This window comes from Pristiophorus japonicus, chromosome 12 (genome assembly GCF_044704955.1).
Source record: "Pristiophorus japonicus isolate sPriJap1 chromosome 12, sPriJap1.hap1, whole genome shotgun sequence".
Classification (NCBI taxonomy): Eukaryota; Metazoa; Chordata; class Chondrichthyes; family Pristiophoridae; genus Pristiophorus; species Pristiophorus japonicus.
In genome coordinates this window covers 4,758,683-4,781,073 of record NC_091988.1, presented here as the reverse complement: position 1 = coordinate 4,781,073, position 22,391 = coordinate 4,758,683, and the positions used below count along the sequence as shown (strand labels likewise).

Sequence of the window (22,391 nt, the reverse complement as noted above, 5' to 3'; positions counted from 1 at the left end):
TGAAGTATAATGTGGATAAATGTGAGGTTATCCACTTTGGTGGTAAAAACAGAGAGACAGACTATTATCTGAATGGTGACAGATTAGGAAAAGGGGAGGTGCAATGAGACCTGGGTGTCATGGTACATCAGTCATTGAAGGTTGGCATGCAGGTACAGCAGGCGGTTAAGAAAGCAAATGGCATGTTGGCCTTCATAGCGAGGGGATTTGAGTACAGGGGCAGGGAGGTGTTGCTACAGTTGTACAGGGCCTTGGTGAGGCCACACCTGGAGTATTGTGTCCAGTTTTGGTCTCCTAACTTGAGGAAGGACATTCTCGCTATTGAGGGAGTGCAGCGAAGATTCATCAGCCTGATTCCCGGGATGGTGGGACTGACATATCAAGAAAGACTGGATCAACTGGGCTTGTATTCACTGGAGTTCAGTAGAATGAGAGGGGACCTCATAGAAACGTTTAAAATTCTGACGGGTTTAGACAGGTTAGATGCAGGAAGAATGTTCCCAATGTTGGGGAAGTCCAGAACCAGTGGTCACAGTCTAAGGATAAGGAGTAAGCCATTTAGGACCGAGATGAGGAGAAACTTCTTCACCCAGAGAGTGGTGAACCTGTGGAATTCTCTACCACAGAAAGAAGTTGAGGCCAATTCACTAAATATATTCAAAAGGGAGTTAGATGAAGTCCTTACTACTAGGGGGATCAAGGGGAATGGCGAGAAAGCAGGAATGGGGTACTGAAGTTGCATGTTCAGCCATGAACTCATTGAATGGCGGTGCAGGCTGGAAGGGCTGAATGGCCTACTCCTGCACCTATTTTCTATGTTTCTATGTTTCTATGATAAACAGTACCCTTTACTGACATCACAGGACCTGTATGCAGAACTGACAGGAGCCAAAGTCTTCACAAAACTGGATCTCTCTCACACCTAGGCTCAACTCAACATTGACAAGGATAGTCAGCTGTATCTGACAGTCAACACACACACAGGTTTGTATTCATGAGTTGGATATGGGACAAAGAGCAACAGAATGCATATGACCGTGAAAGGGCATCCGCCAGTGCATTCTGCTTCAATGTGCGATTGTCAATTCTGTAATCGTACTGAGACAATAAAATAGCTCATCTTTGCATCCTGGAAGCCAACATAGATGGAACACTTGAGCAGTAATGCTATTCTCGTCCATTATAATCTGACTCGTGAACTAAGACTAGCATGTGATGTCTCTGGGTATGGTGTGGGAGCAGTGAGCAGCCATGTTATGAATGATGGGCAGGAAAAAACAGTTGCCTTTGTATCGTGTACGCTCAACAGAAGCTAACAAAATGATGCCCAGATTGAGAAAGAGGCTTTGGCAATTATATCTGGTAATAAAAAGTTTCACCAGTTTCTTTTGGGATGCCAATTGATGCTAGTAACCAATCATAAACTGTTACTGGCTATCCTAGGCCCAAAGGCAGCAATTCCATCTATGGCAGCTTCCAGGATGCAAAAATGGGCTCTTTTATTGTCTCAGTACGATTACAGAATCGACAATCGCACGTTGAAGCAGAATGCACTGGCGGGTGCCCTTTCACGGTTGCCCCATGAAGATTCTGAAATTGGCCGCGAACAGTCAGTCTTCACTCTCGATGTCGTTGATGAGGATTTTCCAGTCACTGCCTGTTATTGTAGAGCACACACAGAAAGGTGCCACGTTACAGTGGGTCTATGAGCTCACCCTGCGAGGATGGTCTGAAGATGAGGGGACAAAGCCCTTTTATTATCGTCGGCACGAGTTATCATGTGAGCAGGGATGTCTAAAATGGGGCCCAAGAGTAGTCATTCCAAGTTTTGACGGAACTTCACGGTGAGCATACTGGCATCATTGGCATGAAGTTTTCTTTATTGGCCTGGGTTGAATAAAGACTTAGAAGTATTAATAAGTAAGTCTGTTGAGACTGCAGGGCTATGCCAGCTAAAACGCCGCTCCAAACATGGACTTGGTCAATGAGACCATTCCAAAGAATACATATTGATTTTTGCAAGGGGGGCGCAGTGATCATTTTCTGGTTCTAATCGATAGCCATTCGAAATGGCTGCAACTACTGCTTATGGGGTCATCTACGACTACAGAGCATACATTTGATGAATTACGGGATATTTTTGCATTCCATGGCCTGCCCAAAGAAATGGTGTAGATAATGGGCTGCAATTTTGGTCCACGCAATTTGCGAATTTTGCCGGACACACGGTATCAAACACACGTTGGTAGCATCATATCATCCTGCTTCGAGTGGTGCAGCTGAAAGATCGGTCAGGATTGTCAAAGAGGCTTTGCGGAAACCAGTTTTAGAGACTGGATCATCGGTGAGCATGAAGCATAGGTTAGCAAACTTTCTTTTCAAATACAGAAGGTTTACGTTGATCAAATGTTTCTAGCCACTGATGCACCTTCGGTACCACGAGTAGATGATTATGAGTCTGACTTGGGCGATCATCAGAGTGAGTTGGCAGATACAAGTACTTCAGCAAACACAACGGTCACAACGTCCATATCCCCAACAACTCCGATGCAGCCGACTGAAGCGGTTCTGTGAGCATGCTCACAGGTTTGTAGAGCTGTTGCATTGTGAGTGGCTTAGCCAGTCATGTGATGTTCACAAGACTCAATGAAACTCCAGTCAGTTGTGTCTCGGTCATCCACGACGAGGTATGAAGTTGTGAGCCTCGTGGATGAACTGGTAACGTGTAGTGTGATTGTTAAACCTTTGTTAATAAACCAACCAGTTCTTAATAGCAGCAGGTCAGGCAGCACCTGTGGAGAGAGAAACAGAGTTAAAGTTTCAGTTCGATGACCCTTCGACAGAACTGGGTTCTGCCAAAGGTTCATCAGAAGGTGAACTCCGTTTCTCTCCCACAGATGCTGCCTGGCTCGTTGAGATTTCCAGCATTTTCTGTTCTTATTTCAGATTCCAGCATCCGCAGTATTTTGCTTTTGTGTAGTTCTTAATAGCAATGTGTTGCTATGAATTCTTAAGCAAAGAACCCATGAAGCAAATATATTACAATGGCAAATGCTGACTGCTTTACCATCATTTCACAAATTTTGGGCCATTGAATTCACCCACTTTAATTCGCCCTCCTTCTGAGTCATTCCTCTGATCATTTCTCAGTCCTAAAATCTCATTGGTTAAGGAGTGGGACTGTTGGTCCCGCCATTGAGGAAAGTTACATATACCCTGTTGCCCTCCCCACGCCATTATCAGCTCACATTTCCAACAAGTTAGGACGCAAATCATGGTGCAGGAAAAAGTCTACCTGTGTACGTCATGTGATGCCCTGCTCCAGCCAGTTTCCCGCCAATGGGCCAGATTTTTCTGTCGAAATAACGATGAGGCTAATGGTGCTCTGTGTTATCGATGTGTAGATGGCACAGCAACTTCAGGCGAGGGGCAGGTGCACGATTAAATGTCAATATCCAAAAGTTGTTGTCCAAGTTGTGCCACTCCACTGTTAGTGTTGTGATAATGGCATTTTGTGACCTGCCTCACCACAAGCACGCATTGACTGGCGCGACGTTACTGTATTTACATGGTAGATATGAACTAAACCCGCTGCAGATATTTAGGGCTAATAATTACAACTGTACGTACCCTTTTAACGATGTGGTGAGTGTTAATGATTGTCAATCAACCTCTCTGGCACCAAACATAACCATCATAAGGTTAGTCTTGTTCCTTCAGTTGTGAATTCTTTGAGGGCGTTTTCTCTAACTTTTCCTTTCTGTCTCTGTTTTCTCTTTGGTCATCCACTTTGGAGCTAAAAATGATAGAGCAGGGTACTTTCTAATGGTGGAAAACTAGAAACAGTGGAGGTCCAAAGAGACTTGGCGATCCAGGTACATCGATCACTAAAATGTCATGAACAGGTACAGAAAATAATTTTTAAAAAGGCTAGTGGAATACTGGCCTTTATATCTAGAGGACTAGAATGCAAGAGGGTAGAAGTTATGCTGCAGATATACATAGCCTGGTCAGACCACACCTGGAGCACTGTGAGCAGTTCTGGGCACCACACCCGAGAAAGGATATATTGGCCTTGGAGTGCAGCTTCGGTTTACCAGAATGATACCCAGAATTCAAAGGTTAAGTTACGAGCAGCGATTACAAATTAAGGTTTTTTTCCCTGGAAGTTAGAAGGTTAAGGGGATTTGATTGAAGATTTCAAGATATTAAGGGGACCAGATAGGGTAGATAGAGAGAAGCTATTCCCGCTTGGTTGGGGAGTTTAGGACTAGGGGACAGAGTCTAAACATTAGAGCCAGACCTTCAGGAGTGAAATTAGGAAACACTTCTACACACAAAGAGTGGTAGAAGTTTGGAACTCTCTTCCACAAATGGCAAATGATGCTCGATCAATTGTTAATTTTAAATCGGAAATTGAGAGACTTTTTATTAACCAATGGCATTAAGGGATATGAGCCAAAGGCGGGTATTTGGAGTTAGGTCGCAGATCAGCCATGATCTCATTGAATGGCGCAACAGGCTTGAGGAGCCGAATGGCCTCTTCCTGTTCCTATGTTCTCTCTCCTAATACAATCTTTCTTTCCCTCTCATTATTTCTTTTTCTGTACCTGAGTTGCATTGAATTCATCCCCTTTAATACCCCCCACCCCGCCTTAAATCTACCCCAATCCTTAAATCTGATTGGTTAGGAGATCCCCTTTTGGCTGCCCTGTTCACTCAGGTAGCAATTGCCCTGTTTGCTTCGTTGTGCTGTTAGCAGCTCGCACTTTCAGCAAAACAAGCTGTCGAGTGCAGAGGCAAGTCTAACTAACAGCAGGTGCCGTTAGATGCCCTGCTACAGCAAACTCTGGCCCTATATAATATTTGTATATATGCTAGGATTGTCCTTTAAAGCAAACTATTCACTGGGTACTTCAAATAGATGCTCTTGAATTTTGCACTTGAATTCCTGTCAGTGTGTTGGCACTATCTCAAACTGTTTTTTAAAAAAATTTTTTATTTTTATTCGTTGCCAATCTTTCCAATTTTTTGTCAGATCACAAACGCCAGAGGTCACCTTGCACACATCAAGGATCACCCTGCGCCAATGCTCTTAGCCAAAAGGCCTAGAGCCCAAGCACCGTTCCTGGAAGTACTGCAATACCAGGTTCGTGCCATGGAGGTGGATGGGTCAGGCCCCCCACACACCTCCAAAAAGCATAGGAGAATCACCTTCCTGATCCAGGGAGAACCACGTTGGGGTCATGGTTACTCCCCTGTCAGGTCAGTTACGCATGATCTTAGCCTCAAACTGTTGATGTATTCTTGTGAGAACTGTAACACATTTAATGCAATGCATCAGGGCAGTTGGCGGAAGAATACCTTTTTATTCTACACTTTTCAGTGAGGCTTTTTATTCTACAATATTACTGGGGAATTTATTTTCATGAGCAATCAAGCAGCAATATTGTAGAAAACCACTACGTGTGAAAACAATAAAGGAAATGTTGGTAAATTAGTAATTAGAGATTAAGTGGTGATGTGTTTTAAAAGTGTGGAATTCTAGGAGAAAAGAAGGAAAGATTCGGGAGGAATAGAGCAGGAGATAATGCAATCAAAGTTAATTTCAACGCGGAGAAAATGTGGGCAGGATTGAGAGCAGTATTCAAATCTTGGGCAAATGTGGGCTTTAGAAACATAGAAACATAGAAAATAGATGCAGGAGTAGGCCATTTAGCCCTTCTAGCCTGCACCGCCATTCAATGAGTTCATGGCTGAACATGAAACTTCACTACCCCATTCCTGCTTTCTCGCCATACCCCTTGATCCCCCGAGTAGTAAGGACTTCATCTAACTCCTTTTTGAATATATTTAGTGAATTGGCCTCAACTACTTTCTGTGGTAGAGAATTCCACAGGTTCACCACTCTCTGGGTGAAGAAGTTTCTCCTTCTTAGAGTTCTTCTCAACAGATCCTAATTTAGAGAGAGATAGGACCTGTTGAGAAGAACTGAATTAAAAGCATTCACGTGCTTAAAAGGAAATTGAGCCTTTTTTGGCAGCAGCCTCAGCAAAAGGGGAGATGTGCAAGTTTTTTTTTTGTGGACTGAGGAGAAAGGCCAAGAATCTCAATAGGTCAGGATGAACAAATGTTTGAAACTGCTGGTATCTGATCCATCATAGGCAGTCCCTCAGAGGCGAGGAAGACTTGGTTCCAGTCCTAAAGTGAGTCCTTTGGTGGCTGAACAGTCCAACATGAGAGCCACAGACCCTGTCACAGGTGGGACAGATATTCGTCGGGGGAAGGGGGGGGGTGGGACTGATTTGCCGCACGCTCCTTCTGCTGCCTGCGCCTGACCTCTTCACACTCGCGGCGTTGAGATTCGAAGAGCTCAGCGCCCTCCTGGATGCACTTTCTCCACCTCGGGCGGTCTTCGGCCAGGGTCTCCCAGGTGTCAGTGATGATGTCGCACTTCACCAGGGAGGCTTTCAGGGTGTCCTTGTAACGCTTCCGCTGCCCACCTTTGGCTCGTTTACCGTGAAGGAGCTCCGCCTATAGCAGTTGCTTTGGGAGTCTCGTGTCTGGCATGCGGACAATGTGGCCTGCCCAGCGAAGCTGATCAAGTGTGGTCAGTGCTGGGGATGATAGCCTGGCCGAGGACACTGATGTTGGTGCGCCTGTCCTCCCAGGGGATTTGCAGGATCTTGCGGAGACATCATTGGTGATATTTCTCCAGTGACATCTGATCATTGGACTTGCAAGAAACATGAAGAAACTGGAGCTGAATTTCCACGTGGTGATTTGCGCCGCTTTTAATGCATTCTCATGTGCCTCCTTGTGAATATATATTTTTTTTAAAGATTTTGGCAAAAATCTACAAACAGGTTGCTTTCAACTCTCTCAGTTGTGAGCTGGTCTATGACATGTGTGAAGTCTATGAAAGCAATGTAAAAGATTTTTTTCTAATATATAACATAATTTTACTACTAATCTTCCATTGTGAATCTTCATCACCGTTGAAGTTTAAGTATATCATTTATGTACACATCATAGTCTTTGGTATTCAACTATCCTCTCTGGCATAAATCTTGAGGTTCCAGTCCCAGTGCAGAGCCTCGCTCAACTTGAGCATAGATCTGAGAATTGGGTGCTCCCTATTTTTCTGTCACTTATTCTGTACATAACATTTATTACTGTCTGGAAATCTTGTGTCCAAAAATATACCTTTAAAGTACAATCTGCATTCTTGGATAAGGAGCAGTGCTCCACTGACCTGCCAACATAAAATAAAACAACTGTCGCTCTTTAGTAAAGGAACACTGCAAACAATTACATAAATGATTACTGTTTTTCCTTACTGCTATTGCAGCAGTCCAATTGGAAGTTACCATATATATCATTATATTGTACAGAGCTGGTAAAGAAACTCCAACATTATACAATTGTCCAATATATATTTGCACCTCAAGTCGCTGGAGCTTTATCACCAACGATGCCTCCGCAAGATCCTGCAAATCCCCTGGGAGGACAGACGCATAAACATTAGCGTCCTCATCCAGGCCAACATCCCCAGCATTGAAGCACTGACCACACTCGATCAGCTTCACTGGGCAGGTCACATAGTTCGCATGCCAGATGTGAGACTCCCTAAGCACATGCTTTATGCGGAGCTCCTTCATGGTAAACGAGCCAAAGGTGGGCAGCGGAAGCGTTACAAGGACACCCTCAAAGCCTCCCTGGTAAAGTGCGACATCACCACTGACACCTGGGAGACCCTGGCCGCAGACCGCCCGAGGTGGAGAAAGTCCATCCGGGAGGGTGTTGAGCTCTTCGAGTCTCAACGCAAGGAGCATGAAGAGGCCAAGCGCAGGCAGCGGAAGGAGCGCGCGGCAAACCAGCCCCACCCACCCCTTCCCCCGACCAATGTCTGTCCCACCTGTAACAGGGTCTGTGGCTCTCGTATCGGACTGTTCAGCCATCAAAGAACTCACTTTGGGAGTGGAAGTAAGTCCTCCTTGATTCCGAGGGTGATGATGATGATGATATATTTGCATAAATTCTACATGGGCATTAAAACAATGTTCTTACCTCCCACGAAATTTCCATATTGTCAATATTTGTTCCTTCTCCTTTTACATTTTTTGGATTCTTCTCAGGAACTAAATAAAACAAAAGCAATTGATTGAAGAACTGAAATCTCATTATATTAGAAAAGTATTTCTATTTTTTGCAGTTTATTTAACCCTTGAATACATTTCAGACAAATTAAGAACTTAAGATCGATTTTTCCTGCACATAATTGTTTTTACTTTAAAAAAAATGCAAGTTCACAATTACTTTTGTCTGCAATGAACGAAGGCAGGTGGCATTGATATACATTACATATACATCCTAAAGTGGTGGATGGCTTAATGCACGAATGGTCCAGGTATTGTTGGAAAAACATAGGCCTGTTAACAACGCTGCTGTTATTAATGCGATGTAACTGTTTGCACTGTGGTTTTTTGCGCATGCGTCTGTCAAGCTCCGCCCCCCCATGCACCCCACCCACCCCACCCCCTTCCTCCCATGTCGCTTCTGTCAAGCTCCGCCCCGACCCAGAATCATTCACTCCATGTGGTGCCGAGAAGCAGGACTTGAGGACTGAGACTGCCGACCTGATCTCGGCGAGGGGCCGAGAGAGCCCATGGGCGGCAGCAGCGGGTGGAAGAGAAAGAGACTGGGGGAGAGTGAGAGAGACTGGGAGAGGGGGAGAGAGAGAGGCTGGGAGAGGGGGAGAGAGAGAGGCTGGGGAGAGAGAGAGACTGGGGGAGAGAGAGAGACTGGGAGAGGGGGAGCGAGAGAGGCTGGGGGAGAGAGACTGGGAGAGGGGGAGCGAGAGAGGCTGGGAGAGAGAGAGACTGGGAGAGGGGGAGAGAGAGACTCTGGGAGAGGGGGAGAGAGAGAGGCTGGGGGAAAGAGAGCCTGGGAGAGGGAGACAGAGACGTGGGCGGGGAGGGGGAGGAGAGAGAGGGACTGCGAGAGAGAGAGGCTAGGGGAGAGATAGAGAGACTGCGGGGTTGGGGAGAGAGAGAGAGGGGCTGGGGGAGAGCTAGAGAGACCGAGGGGGGGAGAGAGAGAGGCTGGGGGAGAGAGAGAGGCTGGGGGAGTGAGAGAGACTGGAGGGGAGAGAGACAGGGTGGGGGGAGGAGAGAGACACGAGTGGGGGGAATCGGAATGGAGAGAGGGAACTAAGGGAAGACGGATCACGTTCTTCCAACCCCCTGCAAGGAAAATCGTTGGAGTGGATGAAATCCAGAAGCTATGACAATGTCACAGTTCACTTCATACCCAATGAACCTGTTAACAATCCGCACACAATGCCCCATCTATGGTGGGGGGCAAGTGGTAAGGTCATGCATTTGCGCTGGTGTACGGAGGGACTTCGGCTGGGGGAGACAGGCACTTGGACTGGGGTAAGGCACTTTGGCTGGGAGAGGGATGTACTTGGACTGGAGTAAGGCACTTTGGCTGGCCCTTGCTGTCTTCTGGGGAGTTCTGTCCTCTGTCGCTTCAAGAAGTCAAAGTGGATCGAGTTACAATTTGCAAAGTCAGTGAGACCTTGGGATGGATGGTTCTAGTTACACATTCCTGTGAAACTTCAGGGTGTGGCTTATCCTCCAAGGGGACCAATCATAGACAAAGGGTGGAGCATGTTGGCCATGGTGGGAATTAAACATACAGGGGTATCTGACAATTCGGAAGGATAGACAAGAAGGGAAAGGAGATGGGGTAGCTCTGTTAATAAAGGATGGTATCAGGGCAGATGTGAGAGACGATATTGGCTCTAATGAACAAAATGTTGAATCATTGTGGGTGGAGATTAGAGATAGTAGGGGAAAAAGTCACTGGTGGGCGTAGTTTATAGGCCCCCACATAATAACTTCACGGTGGGGCGGACAATAATCAAGGAAATAATGGAGGCATGTGAAAAAGGAACGGCAGTAATCATGGGGGATTTTAACCTACATATCAATTGGTGAAATCAAATCGTATGGGGTAGCCTGGAGGAGGATTTCATAGAATGCATACGGGATTGTTTCTTAGAACAGTATGTTACAGAACCTACAAGGGAGCAAGCTATCTTAGATCTGGTCCTGTGTAATGAGACAGGAATAATAAACGATCTCCTAGTAAAAGATCCTCTCGGAATGAGTGACCACAGTATGGTTGAATTTGTAATACAGATTGAGGGTGAGGAAGTAGTGTCTCAAACGAGCGTATTATGCTTAAACAAAGGGGACTACAGTGGGATGGGGGCAGAGTTGGCTAAAGTAGACTGGGAACACAGACTGAACAGTGGCACAATTGAGGAACAGTGGAGGACTTTTAAGGAGCTCTTTCATAGTGCACAACGAAAATATATTCCAATGAAAAAGAAGGGCGGTAAGAGAAGGGATAACCAGCCGTGGATAACCAAGGAAATAAAGGAGAGTATCAAATTAAAAACCAATGCGTATAAGTTGGCCAAGGTTAGTGGGAAACTAGAAGATTGGGAAAATTTTAAACAACAGCAAAGAATGATTAAGAAAGCAATAAAGAAAGGAAAGATAGATTATGAAAGTAAACTTGCGCAAAACATAAAAACAGATAGTAAAAGCTTTTACCGATAAATAAAACGGAAGAGAGTGACGAAAGTAAATGTTGGTCCCTTAGAAGATGAGAAGGGGGATTTAGTAATGGGAAATGTGGAAATGGCTGAGACCTTAAACAATTATTTTGCTTCGGTCTTCACAGTGGAAGACACAAAAACCATGCCAAAAATTGCTGGTCACGGTAATGTGGGAAGAGAGGACCTTGAGACAATCACAATCACTAGGGAGGTAGTGCTGGACAGGCTAATGGGACTCAAGGTAGACAAGTCCCCTGGTCCTGATGAAATGCATCCCAGGGTATTAAAAGAGATGGCGGAAGTTATAGCAGATGCATTCGTTATAATCTACCAAAATTCTCTGTGGACTCTGGGGAGGTACCAGTGGATTGGAAAGCAGCTAATGTAACACCTCTGTTTAAAAAAGGGGGCAGACAAAAGGCAGGTAACTATCGTCCGGTTAGTTTAACATCTGCAGTGGGGAAAATGCTTGAAACTATCATTAAGGAAGAAATAGCGGGACATCTAGATAGGAATAGTGCAATCAAGCTGATGCAACATGGATTAATGAAGGGGAAATCATATTCAACTAATTTAATAGAATTCTTTGAGGATAAAGCGAGCATGGTGGATAGAGGTGCACCGATGGATGTGTATTTAGATTTCCAAAAGGCATTCGATAAGGTGCCACACAAAAGGGGTTACTGCAGAAGATAAAGGTACGCGGCGTCAGAGGAAATGTATTAGCATGGATCGAAAATTGGCTGGCTAACAGAAAGCAGAGATTCGGGATAAATGGGTCCTTTTCGGGTTGGAAATCGGTGGTTAGTGGTGTGCCACAGGGATCGGTGCTGGGACCACAACTGTTTACAATATACATAGATGACCTGGAAGAGGGGACAGAGTGTAGTGTAACAAAATTTGCAGATGACACAAAGATTAGTGTGAAAGTGGGTTGTGTAGAGGACACAGAGTGGCTGCAAAGAGATTTAGATAGGTTAAGCAAATGGGCTAAGGTTTGGCAGATGGAATACAATGTCGGAAAATGTGAGGTCATCCACCATGGAAAAAAAACAGTAAAAGGGAATATTATTTGAATGGGGAGAAATTACAACATGCTGCAGTGCAGAGGGACCTGGGGGTCCTTGTGTATGAATCCCAAAAAGTTAGTTTGCAGGTGCAGCAGGTAATCAGGAAGGCGAATGGAATGTTGGCCTTCATTGCGAGAGGGATGGAGTACAAAAGCAGGGAGGTCCTGCTGCAACTGTACAGGGTATTGGTGAGGCCGCACCTGGAGTACTGCGTGCAGTTTTGGTCACCTTACTTAAGGAAGGATATACTAGCCTTGGAGGGGGTACAGAGACGATTCACTAGACTGATACCAGAGATGAGGGGGTTACCTTATGATGATTGATTGAGTAGACTGGGTCTTTACTCGTTGGAGTTCAGAAGGATGAGGGGTGATCTGATGGAAACATTTAAAATAATGAAAGGGATAGACAAGATAGAGGCAGAGAGGTTGTTTCCACTGGTCGGGGAGACTAGTACTAGGGGGCACAGCCTTAAAATATGGGGGAGCCAATTTAAAACCGAGTTGAGAAAGAATTTATTTTCCCAGAGGGTTGTGAATCTGTGGAATTCTCTGCCCAAGGAAGCAGTTGAGGTTAGCTCATTGAATGTATTCAAGTCACAGATAGATAGATTTTTAACCAATAAGGGAATTAAGGGTTACGGGGAGCGGGCGGGTAAGTGGAGCTGAGTCCACGGCCAGATCAACCATGATCTTGTTGAATGGCGGAGCAGGCTCAAGGGGCTAGATGGCCTACTCCTGTTCCTAATTCTTATGTTCTTATGTTCTTTTGGCAGTACAAATAAGCGCGTCCTTATTAATGTGCAAGTCGGTAAGCATGTTCAGGGAATAAAGAGATATGCTGTGAGTTGCTAATCTCCGGTACTTGCTGGTCGATTTACACCGCTCCGCCGTTTGCTTTGTACAAACAGCATCTCACCCTTAGCCTCCTCGTTATTTTTAAGCACTTTCTGGAGTCGCACATTAAACGTGCCACTGAAAATTAAGGCTGGCATTAAGAGTGCATGTACCCTTTGAACAGTGCGATAATTGTGAATGTAAAGCCAATCAAACTCTCCGGCACAGAAAGGGTACAATTTAAACTTCTTAAAATATTTTAAAAATTCAAAATTTTAAACTTTAAAATTTCTTTCTTACTTTTCCTTTAGGTTTCTTTTTTTCTCTCTTTCTTATTTGAATCTTTCTTTCCCTCTTGTTAGTTCTCTTTCTGTACCTGATTTGACTCTAATTCACCCTATTTCCTTCTCTGTCATTCCTCTATTTATTTAAAAAATTTTAAAACTCATTGGTTGAGGAGAGGCACTGTTGCTCCCACCATTCACACAGGGCCCAGAGGCCTTGCTGCTCTCCCAACACCACTACCAGCTCACACTTGTGGCAAGTTAGGGCACAAACCTTTTTCAACACCTTGAATTCCCGGAGTTATCAATAAGATATCTCCCATCTGGCCTTCCCTTAGTTACATTTGGTGAGGTTAAAGACATCATACAATGTTCCACCAGCTTTTACTATAAAGTCCAGGTCAGAAACAGATTATAGTCTGAAAGGCTTTCTGAGCCTGTGTTGTCGTGAATATGTCACCTGTGCAGAAATATTTGGACTTCAAAGCCATCTAAACTTAGTTTATTTTTAGGGGTGACATTCTTCAACATAGTTTGGATTTTTATACTAAAACACTCTTACTTCTCAAAAGTGATATGGATTGAAAATTGCAAATATCACTCCATTATTTAATAAAGGGCAAGAGGGAGAAACTAAGCAATGTCAGACCCATCAGATTAACATCAGTTGCTGAAAGTTACTGGGATCGATCTTCAGAAACAGAGAGATGGAAAACTTGGACAAGTCGGAGCTGATCAAAGAGAGTGGGCTCGGATTTGTGAAGTGTGGGTCTGACGAATCACGCTGAAGTTTTTGAGGATGGGTGGATGGGTGAGTGCCTCTGGATGTTATCTATATGGACTTCCAGAGTGCAATTGATAGGTTCTGTACAAGAGATTATTATAAAAAATGAAAGCACATGGAATTGGAGGTATCCTTGTGATATGGATTGTCAATTGGTAGAGAACAGGGATCAAGGCTGCATTCTCTGGGCTCAATTTTCCCCAATTCCGTTTTCTGGCGTATTGCCAGAGTTACGCCCATTTCTCTAGGCCAGAAATGCGGCAGAAATATTTTGCCAAAGTTTCCCCGATGTATAATTTGAACTTGGTGCCGTGCAGCGTGTCCAGTCGCCTCGGGGGGTGGGGGGGGGGGGGCGGAGCCTGCTGTCTGTGCCAAAAAACAATGTCGCACCTTCTGCGCATGCGCGGGGGAAAAAGTGAAGTTTTTGACGTCGTTCCAATGGACGCTAATGCTCAGTGCAGCTCGGATTTGGCAATCGGCCATTTTTAAAGAGCCAGTTGTGTGTGTTACAAGTGCTGTGTGAGAGCATTGGGAAAATTACAGCTGCAGCCGTACAAGATGCAACGCGGTGCAAGGACCAAGAATTTCTCACAGGATGAAATGGAGGCACTGGTTACTGTGATTGAGAACAGATGACAGGAGCTGGACACCAGCAGAGTCACATAAAAGTTCCACCCAAAGAGATTAAGAAATGCTGGAACCAAGTTCCAGAAGATTACTGCGCAGTGGTGAACACCACGATATCTGGAGGCCAGTGTAAAAAGAAATGGCAGGACCTTGGTCAAGTAGTTAGTGTAAGTAATATTTTCATTTATTCAATGCAATTGCAATTGTAAATGTGACCATTTGTATATGTCCCACCCAGCAGAAAGACACTCTCTCTAAAAAGTTGCATTTTCATCTTTGCAGATGAAAGTGGCACACAACAAAAGGAAAAGAACTCGAACAGGAGGAGACCCGGCAAATCTGCATCCACTGACACCCTTGGAAGAGAGGGTCACTGCTTTGGTGGGTCCTGCCTGGAGAAACGCAACCACCACTGCACAAGCTGGGACCACACTCGAGGGGGAGGGCAAGTCCTGCAAATTCATCGTGACCCTTCAAATCAACCTGCTGCCTAGCCTGCGATGTGTGAGCCTACTCATGTCACCTACCCTGCCCCCTCCTCTAACCATTTGACTGTTCTGTTATATTTTGCAGAACTTGAGGCCAATCCTGACGATGCAGAAGAAGATTCAGACGCGGACGAGCCAGAAGAGGAGAACATCTTCCAATCCATCCATGGGGGAGAGGGGGAGGGGATGGAGCTGGATGAAGCTCCCACTGTTGTACTGACTTTGGAGGAGGTGCCACTCATGGAGCTGACATCCCCTTCCGTGACTAGTAGTTTGTGTGCTGGTGGGACATTCCATGGTTTCAAACGTTTCGAGGTCGTGGGTCCCAGTGGTGTGGTGTAGCGAGGCACACCCAGGGCCCCACCTTCCGAGGCTTTGGGTCCCAGTGGTGTGGTAAGAGCCACACCCAGGGTGAGGAGGGGAAGGAGAGCTCGACAGCTCTCTCCTGAGGTGCAGGATCTAACAGATGTGGTTCAGATGATGTAATTGAATACGGAGAGCATTGACCTTACACGTTCACTCCTGGACGCCATCAGTGCGGTGAGTGATGAGGTAATGGGACTGTTGGGAGAAGTAACAACTCTCTCATGAGAAATGGGAATGATATCCGGGACCATCAGTGAGGGAATAGTGCCCATGAGGGAGGGAATGTCAGAGGTAGTGCAAACCATGTCACTGACCATGAGGGAGGGAATGTCAGAGGTAGTGCAAACCATGTCACTGACCATGAGGGAGGGAATGTCAGAGGTAGTGCAAACCATGTCACTGACCATGAGGGAGGGAATGTCAGAGGTAGTGCAAACCATGTCACTGACCATGAGGGAGGGAATGTCAGAGGTAGTGCAAACCATGTCACTGACCATGAGGGAGGGACTGTCAGAGGTAGTGCAAACTACGTCACTGTCTTTGAGGGAGGGAATGTTGCAGGTCGTTGAGACACTGTCAGGGCGCACGAGGGGCAGCATGTTGGAGTTAGCTGCTGCAGTAAGGGAACACGCCCAGACCCCGCGCCCATTGACAGAATCAACTGTCACTCCCACTCCAATCCCCACACCAGCCTCTGAAGAGCCCAAAGCCGGGTCCTGACGCTGACTCCCCCGCACCCCCCCAAACAGGTGCGCAGTACCCGAGATGTTAGAAAGAATAAGCTTGGTACCAAGCCCAGAAACACTGCGTCACCGCCTGTGGGCAGGGGTAGTGGAGTGTTCAAGACCAAGCGCAGCGGGCGGTCTGAGAATAAGGTGGAGGAGAGATGGGTGCAGCCTTTCTTTGCTGCTGTTGTTGTTATTGTTGTTATTGTTGTAACTGTTCTCAAATTAAAAGTTTTTTGTAAGTTATGTAAATTTACAAGTTTATAAGTGATCTTAAAGTTTTTAAGTGATCTTAAAGAGTGATCTTAAAGTAAAGTTTGATACAAGAATAATTTTATTAAAGTTAAGTTATTGTAAACTTTTGAATAAAATATATTTTACATTAAAACTGAACCATGTTCCACAACACAACAATATGGAACAGCTCCAAACAGTAATTATTTCCATGTGGAATAGTTGTCGCTGATTAAATTTAACTTTGAAAGAAGCTCAAAACGGCAGGAAAGCAGGCAGTACAAGTTCGCAGTTGTATCTCTCCAGGTCTGTATGGATGGACCACACCCAAAGGTCTTGTGACTTCTCCTCTCTCCCCACCCCACCCCCTTGAGTCTTGTGATTTCTCTCTCTCCGTACCCCTCCCTGGGCTCCAAACCTTCCGATCGGCACCTCAGTCTCTCTCTCTCTCTCTCTCTCTCTCTCTCCTCCCCCACACTGCCCCCACCCCACGGCTTGTTTTGTAGCCAAGCCCTGAGCCGGTGTCCGGACGCGAGGCCGATTCTGCCGGCCAAACCTATCACCCTCCAGGCCTTCTTCAAGACGTTCGCTGGTGGCGTGTGAGTGAGTAAAAAAATGTGAAAACTTCTGAAATCCAACATATTTACACTTCTACATTGACAGGTAAAAAAAAGTTGAACTTTATTATTGATTTTGACAGTGTTTGTGACTCCCTCCAAAATCTTTGATTTAAAAACAATGGCGTCTTTCAGCGGAGATTTGTGAATGTGCGCTGGTTTTCTTAACTCACCAGAAGGTTTTTCAGGAGTGGCCAGATACGCTGACCTCGGAGGAAAACATGTTGGCCAAACTGCGAACAATTGAAAAAACCGGCGCAGACATGAGGGAACTGGCCTAGAAAAATCGTAGCTAAGTCAGTTACGCCAGCTCAGATAGCAGGGGGAAACTTGGAAACAAATCAATACGGCAAAAAAAGCATTGCGCGCCAAAAAAACGGCGCAAATGACCGGGGAAAATTGAGCCCTCTGATTGGTGAGATGTGACAAGTGAATGCAGTACACAGCAACATTCTATTATACCATGACTGAAAGAAAAATTCCAACACCAAGATACATTATAGACAAAAAGACTTCATTTTTGTCACAGTCACACATTTGATAAGTTCTGCACTGAAGATTGGTAAGTAAAACTGAAGGGCAGCCTTGTGAAGCTTAGATATAAGGAGCATTTTCAGATTGCAACTGGGCGATGACAATGTGATGTTTCTCAGAGCTTGGTGTTGGTGGCCCAAAATTTTAGTGAAAACATGACCTGGTTTTAAGAAAAGAGTGGGTATTAAAATTGTAGATGACACTGAGCTGGGAGGTATAGTGAACTATGTTGAAGAAGGCATAAAATTATAAAAAGATACAGATTAACTGGGTCGGTGGAGAGAAGGCAAATAAAATTTAATCTAACTCACTGGGAGGTAGCACAATATCTATATATATATATATATGAACATTAGCTGGGAATACTGTCAGGGTTGGAAATGAATAAATGGTATTTAGGAGTCCAGGCATGAAAAGCTTGCTCACAAGTGTAAAATTGATTGAAAAGCCTCGTCACAACAGATATAGATCAAATAAACAAGGATGTATAACAGCAATTATACCGAATGCTTGTCAAACCAGATTTTTGGTTTGGGGTACCTCAGCTTAGGAAGGCTATATTAGCCCTGGAAAAGTCCTCTGATGATTCACCGGGATGAAGGGACTTGGCTATGATGAGATTGAGGAAACTTGAGTCATTTTCCCTACCAATAGGGCAGTTAAGTGTGACAAAAGTGAGGCATGTTTCTTTGTTTGAGTTTATCGATTGGTTCCTGTATTGTTGGTCACAGAACACACAGGGTGAGTTGTGGTCTCCGTTGATTGATTCTGCAAAATGCAGGAATATATATTTTGAAAAGGCAGGCGGAAACTCAATGATATTTCTCTGAGTTATGATTCCTGCTGTGTAGTACAGTGGTTGTTATGTTAATTGTCTAATTGGCTAAGCTATTTATTTTAAAACTTCTGAACCATATGTGTTCCAGGCTGGTTACAATACTTTCACATTGTCTGTGTTTGAATACCGTGAAATGTTAGCCAATCTATCTAATTATAAGTACTTCAGTTTGTTAATATATTTTCTTTTGACATGTCTTCACAGGATCTTGAAACCGTTCAGTGAAATCCTTGGACATAGATCGAAGCATCAAACATCTTGGGGCAGTGGTTTTGATTGACAGCTGTGTCTGAGAGCTGTGAGAATGTGCAGAGTTACTGCCTGACAATCAATCTTTGATGGACTGCTCTGCGGCAAGAATCCTCCAATTTGGGATTATCTGTAGTTGCCTGAGCCTAGTTGATGAGTCAAGTTTACAAGCTAGCACAAAGACTGGACTAGTTTGATTCAGTAAAAGTGTTCTGCCTTGCATGCAATAAGCAATTATTTTCAAGGATCCCATCCTGTTGAAATATAGCTCAGGTAAAGCACCATTGTTCGTCTTATCTATTGTGCAGTTTACATTTATAAACTGCTCTGCAGTCATTTTTATAGAGTACTGCCCATTTACCTATTCTATGTTAAATAAATTGTTGGTTCAAGCGTGTATATTCAATCTACCTGTTTAAGATGAGGAAAATCACATAACTGTGTCATTGAAAGTTGGCATGTAGGTACAGCAGGCGGTGAAGAAGGCAAATGGGATGTTGGCCTCCATAGCTAGGGGATTTGAGTATAGGAGCAGGGAGGTCTTACTGCAGTTGTACAGGGCCTTAGTGAGGCCTCACCTGGAATATTGTTTTCAGTTTTGGTCTCCTAATCTGATGAAGGACGTTCTTGCTATTGAGGGAGTGCAGCAAAGATTCACCAGACTGATTCCCGGGATGGCAGGACTGACATATGAGGAGAGACTGGATCAACTGGGCCTGTATTCACTGGAGTTCAGAAGGATGAGAGGGGACCTCATAGAAACATATAAAATTCTGACGGGACTGGACAGATTAGATGCAAGAAGAATGTTCCCGTTGTTGGGGAAATCCAGAACCAGGGGACATAGTCTAAGGATAAGGGGTAAGCCATTTAGGACTGAGATGAGGAGAAACTTCTTCACTCAGAGAGTTATTAACCTGTGGAATTCCCTACCGCAGAGAGTTGTTGATGCCAGTTCATTGGATATATTCAAGAGGGAGTTAGATATGGCCCTTACGGCTAAAGGGATCAAGGGGTATGGAGAGAAAGCAGGAAAGGGGTACTGAGGTGAATGATCAGCCATAATCTTATTGAATGGTGGTGCAGGCTCGAAGGGCCAAATGGCCTACTCCTGCACCTATTTTCTATATTTTTATGTTTCTAACAGTATGTGATAAATTCCAATCACCTGGCATACAGTGGCAAAGGTTCTCCAATGCCTGTTTTTGTTATTATTTAGCGAGAGATTGGTCAGAAAAATACAGACTATGGTTCATAGGTGACATGAGTATCACTTACAGGAGTGCCCAGTGACTGTAAATCTGAGCAGAATATCCAGTATAAAACCCCAAAATCTAACAGGGTGATCTGCATGAGATACGTAGGGAAGGGAATTTATAGCGGAGGCAAGAATGAATCTTTTCTCCATTAGCTAACTTTAAAACAATGGGACATCATCTTAGAATACAAACTAATCCAGTTAAAAACAATCCTAAAAAAAGCACCTTCCCTGAAAGGGTTGAATGTGGAATGCATGGCACCAAATGACGATAGAACCAGCTAACCAAAAGGGAGCAATATATTTACTTGGGAATTAAAGATATGGCGGGGGGCGAAATTGCTGCGCGCCCCAATTGTGGGCGGTAACCTTCCGGGGCCGGGACTTTTAGCGCCTGGTGTGAAAGTCCTGCCTCTGCCGCGGAATCGCTGAAAGGAAGCAGAGAGCAATCTCCTGTGCTCTACTTCGGGGACGCTACTGGGGAGGGGAGTCAAGCGCTATGTGGATGCACTGCATGGCGTTGACGTGCTTCAACGCCCCTCCCCTTTGCTTAAAGGGAAAGGCCACTGTGCACTCTGTATGGCCTCTGATGGCTTCCACTGGGCCACCAGGGCATCGTGCGACCAGGCAGCCGAGAAGGAGTGCTGGGTTAGGGCCACCATCGTCGAGCCGACCTGAGAGTCAAAAAAAGATGGCGGCCCGGTGCGCTGGCGCACTCCCCTTTAAGCACCGCCCTGACAGCGGATGTCGGCCAGCTACGCAACCCGCGAAGCTGGCACTGGCATCTGCTCGCGCCAGCCTGGCGGCCCGCGGGACAATGTCCTCCGCGGGGCGGTGAGGGGACGGCGTGGGGAGGCGAGGGTTTGCCGCGCATGGCGATTATGTCATCACCAATTGCGCGCCGGCGCAGGGCGCTAACCGGGCATTAGTCCTGACTCCTGGGCAATTTCTAGAGGCGGCGGTAGTGCCCCTCTCTCCCGGGCGAAGACTTCTTGCATTCCCCCCCCCCCCCGGAGGTGCTAATAGGGCTACAAAAAGGCCACATTTCGCCCCCATGCAGAAAGAGCTGAGAATTGGGCTTACAACTTCCATTTGAAACAAAAGGTGCAGGTTCAATGAGATGAATGATTTACTTCTGCTTTTATGTTCCTAAAAGTCTGTGCTTTAAGCTTTAATGCTCTGGCGTTTTAATTCATTCTCCAAGAAATGTTACTGCCACAGATTGCTCAGATATGGTAAATAATGATGGTCCACATTGATTATGCTACGATCATCAACTGATTTATTCTACTTCTTGTTTGACCGAGCTATGCTGATCAATGAACAGTCATTACCTTGAGCCAAGGTACTTTAAGTGCAATTTTATTGGGGAACATGAAAATTTGCAAAGCAATTTACAAGCACTGAGGGTTAAGAAAGAAAAGCATTTCAATGCGTGCCTGCGCTAAATCTAGTTGCAATACAATAAAAAGCAATTCAGAAAGAATTCAAGTTTGATGGAAAATTAAATCCCTGGGGAAAGAATGGAAAGAAACACTGTCTAAATTCAAATGAAAGTCACAAATGGAACCTCAACGCAGCTGCACAATGAACAAATAAGACATGTAAACAGTATATGGTACAAAACAACATTATTCTCCATGACATCCGTCTTTGGTTAATTTTGTGCCCATCAAGGTAAGGAAGGGAAGCACTTTCTATTTTGGGCATCCTGAGGCCATCAAGCATTTTCAGGTCAAGTACAAGATTCGCAGTGCAGTAATGAGCCAATTGGTCAATTAAATAATCAATTATTGTAAGAGTAACATAATAACCATCAACCATCAACCTGTTTCATTGGCATCCCATCCACCACCTTAAACATTCACCCTCCACCACCGGCGCACCGTGGCTGCAGTGTGTACCATCTACAAGATGCACTGCAGCAACTCGCCAAGGCTTCTTCGGCAGCACCTCCCAAACCCACGACCTCTACCCCCTAGAAGGACAAGGGCAGCAGGCACATGGGAACACCACCACCTCCACGTTCCCCTCCGAGTCACACACCATCCTGACATGGAAATATATCGGCCGTTCCTTCATCGTCGCTGGGTCAAAATCCCGGAACTCCGTCCCTAACAGCACTGTGGGAGCACCTTCACCACACGGACTGCAGCGGTTCAAGAAGGCGGCTCACCACCACCTTCTCAAGGGCAATTAGGGATGGGCAATAAATGCTGGCCTTGCCAGCGACGCCCACATCCCAGAAACAAATGTTTTTTTTTAAATCAATTGATAACTGATCTAGTTTTTTTTTCCTTGTCAAGTATCCCCATCTATTTTCTCCCAACTCCTCCTCTCCCAAAGATTTTAAATCCTTACTAGGATATGGTTTCACAGATATGGGCATCTTTTGGTAGCTTTGTTTCATGTGTGAGTCTTGACAGTGAGCGGCAGAAGCCAATAAACCTCACTTTAACACAACATTTTTGGGAAGGAATTGAAAGGGGAAATCAAGAAAATCACGACTCCAAACTGCTGAAGGAACAAACAACCTACTCTGTGAATGTGATCATTCAACTACAAGTATGCCCATTGCCTCTATCCAAAAGTGAACACACAACTTGGGATGAAATTCAGGGTCCAATTAAGACCCCTTTCCACCGTTTTGCGGCAGCCATGTGGCGGAAACCAGTGGCCGCCCCGACCCAAATTCAGCTCGGGGATTTTTCGGCCTGTCCCCACTTCCGCCCCTCTGCTGATGACCGCCACACGCACGTCGCCAAAATGCACACCGCCACTCTCTCTCACCCACCGTGCGGTGCCCCTAACAGCTTTCTCTGTCGGTGCACCTTATCCTAAGCGTGGC

General features: G+C 45.3%; 1 protein-coding gene across 2 annotated transcripts in view; it reads right to left on the bottom strand.

The window, feature by feature from the left end:
- Positions 1–22,391, bottom strand: part of LOC139277131 (neural cell adhesion molecule L1-like protein) — a 759,673-nt gene that overhangs the window by 365,338 nt on the left and 371,944 nt on the right. For both annotated transcript variants that reach the window (XM_070895152.1, XM_070895153.1), the window contains exon 18: positions 8,071–8,141. In XM_070895152.1, coding sequence (XP_070751253.1) covers positions 8,071–8,141 — 71 coding nt within the window. The remainder of the gene's footprint in view (positions 1–8,070; positions 8,142–22,391) is intronic.